Here is a 9436-nt window from a genome sequence, read left to right as displayed (position 1 = left end):
TTACTTTAAATTAATATTATTTTAATATATTATTATAAAAATAATTTTAAAATACTACTTTAATATATTTTTAAATAAAAAAATATTTTAAAAAACAAACCTATCAGCTTTACACACACCAAGTATAAACATACTGAAGGACTCTCCCTCCTTTTGACCTGACAGTGAGCTATCAAAGGAAGGGAGAGACATGACACGTGAAGGATGGGCTTCGAGTATGATTATGATTTTGTCGAAATACTTTCATTACTTGCAGACAATTTATTCATAACCATCTGTCAGGATATATAATTTACCATCATAATTATTCTTAAGTTTCACTTTTATTCGAATAAAAGAATAATATATTTAAAATATTAGCTAATCCTTGAACATAAATAATTATGAGCCGGAACCTCCTCCCATCTAGATCAAGCACGCTGGATTGGGATTTTATCATGTTTATTTTTATATTTTTAAAAAAATTAATTTTTTTAATTTTTTTAAATTAATATATTTTTAATGTTTTTTATCATTTTAATACATTAATATCAAAAATAATTTTTAAAAAATAAAAAAAATATTATTTTAATATTTTTAAGTAAAAAAAAATATTTTTTAAAAAACTAACCGCAACCACTCCCCATATACTCAAATAAATATTTTTTAATTCTCCAAATTAATAAAACCATGGACTGTTTAATTTTTTTTAAAAAATACCCTCGAGTTCATGTTTAGAAATAAAAACTCTATATTTCAATATATATATATATATATATATATATATATATATATATATATGAATAATTAGCCAGCATGTTCACAAATGAATGTCCTTTATTGAAATGTCAGCAAAATCACTGCCTTCAACCCCATCTGACCATCATCATCAAGACCAGCATTTCCTGATGCTTTAGGAAGAGAAGATGTTTCCTTGTCGTTTATTACATCTTCATGAATAACTCCAACCCTTGTTCTGCCTTTCCAGCATTTCCTGATCACTTAATCTCAACATCTTCACGCAGTTCAAATCTTGCTCTGCATCTTAGTTTCTTCAGTGTGTTATGTTCAGTGAATTCAGGTTATTTCTCTTGCTTTGTGAGGGTAGTCTGATGTTGCTATTGTTTTTGTTCATCAAATAGGGCAACCTCATTCGGCATCAATTAACACAATATTATTAACTCTCTAAAATATCAAAAAAAAAAAACTAATGTTTCTTAAGCACTAGAAAATAGCTCTACATGTGTAACAACAATGATAATGATTTAAATAATTCCATCAAATAGGGCAACCTCATTCGGTATCAATTAACACAACATTAACTCTCTAAAATATATATAAAAAAAAAGTTTCTTAAGCACTAAAAAATAGCTCTATAACAACAACAATGATAATGATTTAAATAATTCTATTTATATTAGCATAGATTTAAAATCTCTATACAAAAATTATCTCTTATTAGAAGTTATATATCTAATGTATAATAAAATTATTTTTAAATCCTAAACCGAATAAATATTTATATTATATACACACAAAAAAATCTCACAACTAAATGACTATTTGTTTGAAGGTATGATTACAATTATTTTTCAAAGTGGTTTTTATGTATAAAAACATTTTTTTATTTTTTAAAAATTATAAAATAAAATTATTTTTAAAATCCTAAACCGAATAATATTATATAAACAAAAAAAATCTTATATTTAAATTACTAAAAATATTAATTTAAATTAAATAAAATAAAAAAATTTATTTTTTTAAAAAAAACATTAAAAAAAATATTAATTTGAAGTAAATAAAATAAAAAAATTAAATTTTTTAAAAAAATTTCCAAGACACAAAAATAAATTATACTCATGTTTAGTTTAGTAGGTAAGTTGAATAATCTTAGACAAATTATAAATTATACTAAATAATAGTAGGTAAGTTGAATAATCTTAGACAAAATTATTTTGGACCCAAACTCGAATCCTGGGGCTACTAAGTTTGGGTTGTTTTGCAGGCCTCATAGGTGTTTACAAGCTTGGGTCGTTTTTAGACTCTTGTGATCAATTAAATGAGTAATTATTCACTGTTGTAAATCCTTTCAACGTTCTGTTTTAAAGTTGAGTCCTTGTATGCATTCGTGTTCAGTAGTTTTTCTTCTTTTAGCAAAGGTTCGATTCTTAATTTTCTTAATTTCTTCATTTAATTTACAAAAAAAAAACTGTTCTTATTATGTGTTTATTGTGTGTTTAATTTTTCAAGTAAATATAACTAGGATCGCATTTAATTTTTTTTATATAATTAAATTAAATAAACACAGCTCCTTTCTTTAAATTATTTCCATGATAGCAAGCACCCAAACCAGGGGGGTTGGAGATGAGGATCCCGAGCCTAATCTGTCGGTGAAAGAAATGGTCAGATTCCCATTTCATTTGGTACCTTTTTGACAAACACGTCCAAGATTGAAAGAAAGTACCACCACCGTGACCAGTGGCTCGCTACTCACTTCCACTGGCTGTGGCTCTAAATCCCTCGAAATCTGCGAAAACTAGGCCCTTCCAAAAGAGGTGGGGCAGTCATCTCCGCTTCCAGCACATTCCACTGCCACTGCCATGTGACTTTTTTCCTTTTCTCACAGCGCCACTACCACTACTCCCTTTTCTTAAAGCACACGGACACAACGCTTGCAATTTTCTTAGCAAGGAATCTCGAGGGAGATAAGATTAAGATAACCATAGCACGTTGAGTGAGAGAGAGAGAGAGAGTGAGGGGCAGGGATCCAATGCCCTCTATCACGCCATGTTCATGCACATATGCAGTGCTAGTGCTATGTTGGGTCACTGGTGCGTTCGCTGGTGACCCTTACGTGTTCTTTGACTGGACTGTCTCCTACCTCACTGCCTCTCCACTTGGAATTAAACAACAGGTTCTTCTTCTTATTCAATCCACTCATGCATGCATAGTATAATTCAAGATATGTAGTAATTTGTACAATATGTCTCCACAAAGTTCATGGTAGTTGAATTATGTCCTTGTTTACTTATTTGTGTTCCTGAAGTCTAAAATGATGTTGGTCGCAGACCCATGATCCTTTTTGTGATTTAAATAAAATTCCAGGTGATTGGCATTAACAGGCAATTCCCAGGACCAATTCTTAATGTCACTACTAACTGGAACGTTGTTGTCAATGTCAAGAATGATCTTGATGAACCTTTGCTTATTACATGGTATATTGTTTGTTTACGGCCGTGTGTAATTGTTAAAGTTGTTATCAAAATCTGGTAATTGAAGGATTGATGATTTAATGTTGGTTGGGCTCAATGTAGGAATGGTGTACAGCACAGGAAAAACTCCTGGCAAGATGGTGTTTTAGGGACTAATTGTCCAATCCCAGCTGGGTGGAATTGGACATATCAGTTCCAAGTCAAAGATCAGATAGGAAGTTTCTTTTACTTTCCTTCCCTCAACTTCCAGAGATCAGCTGGTGGATATGGAGGGGTCATTATAAACAATAGAGATGTTATTCCACTACCATTCGCGGTACCTGATGCAGATGTTGTACTTTTTATTGGTGACTGGTATACTAAAAGTCATAAGGTTTGTAGGGATGGTGTTTTCTTCTCTTTTTTCCGACTGCTTGTGCTGAATGCTAGCTCCTTTAGTTTGTTCTATAATTTGCCAATATTTATGGGGAAACAGAAACTGAGGAAAGATGTTGAAAATGGAGAAGACCTAGGAGTTCCAGATGGTATTCTTATCAATGGATTTGGTCCGTACAGATATGACGAGGCACTTGTACAAGGTGGCATCGCTTACCAGATAATAAACGTTGAACCAGGTATGTGTGTGCCCCTGTATTCAATGCTCAAATTGCTCTTATTTCATCTGAACTTGAATTTTCCATGGAAGAATTAATTGTGACATTCTATTTTGAACTTCCCCAAAATTCCTGATTAGCACGACAAAGCTTTTTTTTTTTTTTTAAGCTGCCATTTCTCACAATTGTGATCAAAGTTTAAGATACAATTTTTTTTTCTTAAGATTTTAGATACTGTAAATTCCTTTTCTTGCTTTCTTGATTAAAAAAATGCTTTATATTTTTGTACAGGAAGCACGTACAGGTTCCGGGTGCATAATGTTGGTATCTCAACCAGCTTGAATTTCAGAATACAAAACCACAACTTGCTTCTGGTGGAGACTGAAGGATCATACACTGTGCAGCAGAACTACACGAACATGGATATTCATGTAGGGCAGTCATACTCGTTCCTGGTTACAATGGATCAAACTGCTAGCAGTGATTACTACATTGTTGCAAGTCCTCGATATGTCAATTCATCCAAAGCTTCTGGAGTTGCTATACTGCACTATGCCAATTCTCAGGGACCTGCTTCAGGTCCTCTTCCTGATCCTCCTAATGAATACGACTCGTTTTTCTCAATGAATCAAGCAAGATCGATAAGGTTGTAGTTAAGTATACATCATTTTGGATTAACATTGAAGATATTGTTAACCTCCAATGTTTTGAGCAATTGAAGATATTATTATGCTTAATGTAGTTGTTGAGTGATTCAATAATCTGGAATGAATTATATTCTGGAGAGTTTGATCACTGATTTTACAGAAATGGAAACTTTAAGCAACATTGAGATTGGGAAATCTATTATTTGGTTCTTTATCTAGTTCATTTCCATGAAATTCATATGCATGTAATTGCGTTTAATTTTCATGGTTGCTGTTGCTGATGATTTTTGTCACCTTTGATTTTCATGTTTTATCCTTGTTAATAGATTCTCTTTTGGTATGACAATACATATTTTCAGATGGAATGTCTCTGCTGGTGCTGCTCGCCCAAATCCACAGGGATCTTTTAAGTATGGTCAGATTACCGTGACAGATGTATATGTGATCGTCAATAGACCTGCAGAGCTTATTGATGGGAAGTGGTGTGCTACCCTCAATGGCATTTCATATTTACCACCTTCAACACCACTAAAGCTTGCCCAGCAATATAACATCCCAGGGGTCTACAAGCTTGACTTCCCCAACACACAGATGAATAGACCTCCCAAAGTTGATACTTCCCTAATCAATGGCACTTTCAAAGGGTTCATGGAGATTATCTTTCAGAACAGTGATACCGCTGTCCAGAGCTACCATATGGATGGATATGCATTTTTTGTTGTGGGGTGAGCTTTTATTTTTGATGCCCTTACTGTCTCTAAACCTATGTAAGGAAACTCAGATATTCAAACATAGTTTTCAAATTTCCTGTCTGCTCTGTAGTATGGATTTTGGAGTGTGGTCAGAGAATAGCAGAAGCACATACAACAAATGGGACGGTGTTGCTCGCAGCACTACACAGGTACTTCTATCATGTAACTGTCATTGCAAATGGTTGTATCAAGCCAGTGGCCCAACAGGTTTTCCATTGGAAAGCTATAAGAGAAAGGGTTAGACTGAAATACAGTTGACAATCAGGCTAATCCAATCACCAGCCCTGCTCATTGGATTGGCAGTTGTGGGATTAGAATAACTGCTAATATGCTTTATATATTTTTAAGGAAAACTGGAAATTGCTCTAAATTATACTACTGTTAGGAAGGCTAAATTTTGCCAAGGTGGAGACTAGGCTGTGCTCATATTTAATGCTATGATGGAATCATGACATGCAAGGGAACATAACAGCAAGAATAATGGGGTTGCAAGGACAGTTTCCTTTTGAATGTAATGATGATTGTTTTGGTGCCAAGTTGCCCAAAAAGGCCACCAAGGAAGTAAATTAACTACATAATTTTGAATGCCAATAGGTATGACAACTCTTCCATTGAATGATGAAATCTTAGGTGATTTTGGGTGGTTTGAGTTTCGTTTTATGCCTAGTTCATCTGAGGAATGGAAAGGGGAATTGGTAGACTGTTTAAGCCACTAACATTTAGAAACAGTTCTTATTTCTCTTCTGACAACAGGTCTTTCCTGGAGCTTGGACAGCTATTTTAGTTTCTCTTGACAATGCTGGCATTTGGAATCTCCGTTCAGAGAATCTTGACTCATGGTATCTGGGCCAAGAATTATATTTGAGCATTATAAATCCAGAGATCGACAATTCCGAGGCTCCTTTGCCTGATAATACTATATATTGTGGCATACTCTCATCCTTACAGAAGTAAGATTTCAGAAATAGGACTATACTTGATTTATCCTGTTAATATTCTTAGTTAATTGTACATTTACTGGAAGTCTATCCATCTAGGCCCTAAGTTTCGAATTAATTTTGTTCAAAGTTTGATCTTTTCTTGGTGGTTCTGTTACTTTTCCATGATCGTTTCTGGATATCTCATCATATACTGGAACCATGGCATGGTGTGCAAATCATACAAAATTATTGATATCGGAACATTCTTGGACAAGTTTTTTTCCTACCTGCTTTCCATTTCACAAAGTTGAATGGCTGTAGACTAAAGTTCATTGTAATTACTTAATGCGATCTGCTCTGTTAATGGTCTGATTTTACATTCTGCAGGGACCAGGCCCGGAGATTTAGTTTTTCTGGTGCACCTTCACTCGCCAGTCTGAGCAGAACCTTTTTGGTTGTGTTGATCATGACCTTATATTTAAGAGTGTTGTTGCGATGAAAGGATTTTTACGCTTTTATCACAGGCAAGGCTACAAATGTATTGTAATGTAAGAGTATGTTAATGTTTTTTGATTTTGCAAACAAGTTCTATCTTGTTTTTTTTTTGTTTTTTGTGTTTCAAATGTATTTTTAAAAAAATTAATTTTTTTTTTATTTTAAATTAATATATTTTTATGTTTTTAGATAATTTTGATGTATTAATATTAAAATATTTTTTTAAAAATAAAATAACATCATTTTAATATATTTTCAAATAAAAAATACTTTAAAAAATAATAAAAACCACAACACCTTTAAAAAATAAGGAAAACCACAGTGCTCGATTGTTACCCTTATTTGTTCTCGAAACTGTACAAAATTAACATTTATTCCGGTCTGTGCATGCATTATTAACATTAAAAATTAAAAATTAAAATTAAAGTAAAAATTAAAAATAAAATAAAGATAAATGAGTGATGAGTTTCACTGTACACTTTCGTCTATTCATTGCACTGATATTGTTTGGAGTTTTTTCTTCACTTTTGTCTTTGTAGTTTTTAACATCTACATTTCACTCATGAAATCTCCGTTGCCACGATCTCTGATAATTGAGAGAGGTGTTGAAGAGGGGAGAGGAAGAGAATTTTTGGGTGGTCATATTCTGTCTACAAAAAAAGTCTGATGTTTATGTCATTGGGTTTGTTTTGAAAAAAAAAAAAAAGGGTTTTGATTGAGGTTGCTTGAGTTTTAAATTGTAGGTTGAAATTCAAAACTCCAGAGCCTATATCTCTAGGACATGGCAGAAATGACCTCGTGATGAAGGTGGGCTGGTCGGTGGGGATGGTGGATGGTGGAGTGGTTGTGGCTGCTATTCTGTGGATGGTGGAGTGGTTGTGGCTGGGCAACTCCTCTCTTGTTATGTGGAATGCTTAGGTAGAGACACCATCGCCAATGCGAAGATTGCCTTAATGAGTACATGTTGCAATCTTTCTCAATAAATGATCCATTTAGATTTTGGTTGATTTTATATCTGTGGAGAGGAGAGAGAAGTCATGTTCGAAGGGAGAGAAATTTCTTTTTAATAATTTGTTGCTTGTGTTATTTTAAATATATTACATATGATAAATTGTTTTTTATTTATTATTATTATTTGAAAAGTTGATTTGAAATGTAATTTTTAAAAAAATATAAGTAAAATAAAAATGATAGGTGTGTGGACTTGAACTTTTTCAAACCCATGTATGGTTAGCATATCCTTTCAAGGTGAGGCATATTTGGGCTTAACTCTTGTGGCCTTTCACCATTGTTTTTGTTTTATTTTTTATATATTTTAAAGTAAAATTATCTTTAAATATAATAATTGTGATGGTATTTTAGAAGTCATTCCATAACACTATATTTTTTAAATAAATTAGATTTTTTTATATAATAATATTAGTAATTACTATGAATAATTGTAAAGAAAATTCTGACAAGACTTCAAAAAACTCATAAGCAAAAAACTGTGCGCCTAAGAGAATGGTATCTTAACAATTGTTTGAAGGAGGAGGATTTTTGCATGTCAAAGACGCATTGTTCCCTGTTTTATCATAAAAATAATTTAGCTTTCATATATCATGATGATTTTCCCAAGTAAATAAAGTGAAATTATGTACATATAGCATCTTTTAATTTTTTAATAAAAAAAGCAACAATAAAAAAACACTATTAATTTTATTTTTTTTTATCTATTTTTCAGCCTATTAATGTAAACCTAAAAAATGTGGCACATTTAATGTGATTGCAATATAGTTTTTAAGAAAAATACTATGAATTGTTATGATATTTATAAGGAATTTTTTAAAATTTTTTGTCTTTGGAGTTTGGTAAATTTCATTTTTGGTCCTTTTATTATTTTGACACAAAATCTCATTTTATTCATATCTTGATCCATGAGTTTGAAAAAAATAAAAGAAAACCATTAAAAAATAATGAAGAAAAAAAAAGGTAATCGGTACTTTATATTTTGACAACCTATAAGGTGAATCTTAATGTTATTAAGTTTTATTTAATAAAATAAATTTTATTCAGGGTTTTTTTTACCCGTGATATCACTAGAAAAAAAAACTTGAGAATATGGATTAGAAATTCTTTTTTATTTTAGGTTAATTTTGATTTTTTTTACATATTAAAAGTTATTTTAAGATTATATATTAGTTTTTTGAGATTTATGAAATTTGTTTTAGATGAAAAAATGATTGAAAATAAGTTCTTTAATAAGTTTTTTTAATGTCAAAGAGGCAAAGCCCAATTAGTAGCCAAAGCAAATCCAATAGGTGATATATATATATATAAAATAACAACAACAATAATAATTATTTATTTTTTTTTATTATAAAGAGAAATAAAAAGGACAATAATAATAATAATTATTTATTTATTTTTTATTATAAAGAGAAATAAAAAGGAAACTTGGTGCAACAACCTAACCTAACCTCTTTCTTTGTGGGCTAGACATAAAGGTCCACTCGTAAAATCTATTTTATTCTTTATTTTTTTTTGAATTTTTTTTATTAGATATCATTAAAATTTTACTTATTTTACTAAGATCATGGTCTTTTTTATCCTTAATTACATTGGCAAGCACTACCCTTCATGGTGCTTTTTTTTTATATAACATTTATTCGACTATTAATTTTTTTGGATATTATTTTATTAAATTTTGAAATAATGTTATAGCATTATTTTATAAATTTAGGAAGCATTCTTTTTGTGTGGCCATTCATGGGGATTGTTTTTCTTAAATCTTTTTCTATAACTTTCCTACATGTTGATTTTTATTATTATATAATTAAATGAGAAATAGATAAAAAG

The 9436-nt window shown here is 31.1% G+C and overlaps 1 protein-coding gene across 3 annotated transcripts; it reads left to right on the top strand.

The window, feature by feature from the left end:
- Positions 1–2275: 2275 nt before the first annotated feature.
- SKS3 (SKU5 similar 3) lies at positions 2276–6692 on the top strand. Of its 3 annotated transcripts, XR_840140.1 has the most exons (10): positions 2276–2893; positions 3085–3194; positions 3294–3564; positions 3667–3805; positions 4076–4430; positions 4791–5156; positions 5254–5332; positions 5589–5763; positions 5795–5813; positions 5937–6026. XR_840140.1 is itself a non-coding variant. In XM_011011031.1 (9 exons), the coding sequence occupies exons 1-9, from the start codon at positions 2750–2752 to the stop codon at positions 6600–6602; spliced, it is 1773 nt and encodes a 590-aa protein (XP_011009333.1). In that variant the 5' UTR covers positions 2278–2749; the 3' UTR covers positions 6603–6692. The 3 variants fall into 3 exon arrangements, 2 of the variants coding, with proteins under 2 accessions (XP_011009334.1, XP_011009333.1); XM_011011031.1 differs by lacking the exons at positions 5589–5763; positions 5795–5813 and adding an exon at positions 6491–6692 and having other exon boundaries at positions 2278–2893; positions 5937–6133; XM_011011032.1 differs by lacking the exons at positions 5795–5813; positions 5937–6026 and having other exon boundaries at positions 5569–5592.
- Positions 6693–9436: the final 2744 nt, after the last annotated feature.

The sequence above is a fragment of the Populus euphratica genome, unplaced genomic scaffold (genome assembly GCF_000495115.2).
Source record: "Populus euphratica unplaced genomic scaffold, PopEup_1.0 scaffold534.1, whole genome shotgun sequence".
NCBI lineage: Eukaryota > Viridiplantae > Streptophyta > Magnoliopsida > Malpighiales > Salicaceae > Populus > Populus euphratica.
Note: the sequence above shows the minus strand (reverse complement) of the source record. Positions and strands in the feature narration are given on the sequence as shown.

Excerpts from the sequence above, each read along its gene's own strand:
- SKS3 (XM_011011031.1), top strand. The coding sequence starts at position 2,750 with ATGCCCTCTATCACGCCATGTTCATGCACATATGCAGTGCTAGTGCTA. Across the intron at positions 4,431-4,790 it reads AATCAAGCAAGATCGATAAG|ATGGAATGTCTCTGCTGGTG; the intron begins GTTGTAGTTAAG and ends ACATATTTTCAG. Across the intron at positions 6,134-6,490 it reads ATACTCTCATCCTTACAGAA|GGACCAGGCCCGGAGATTTA; the intron begins GTAAGATTTCAG and ends TACATTCTGCAG.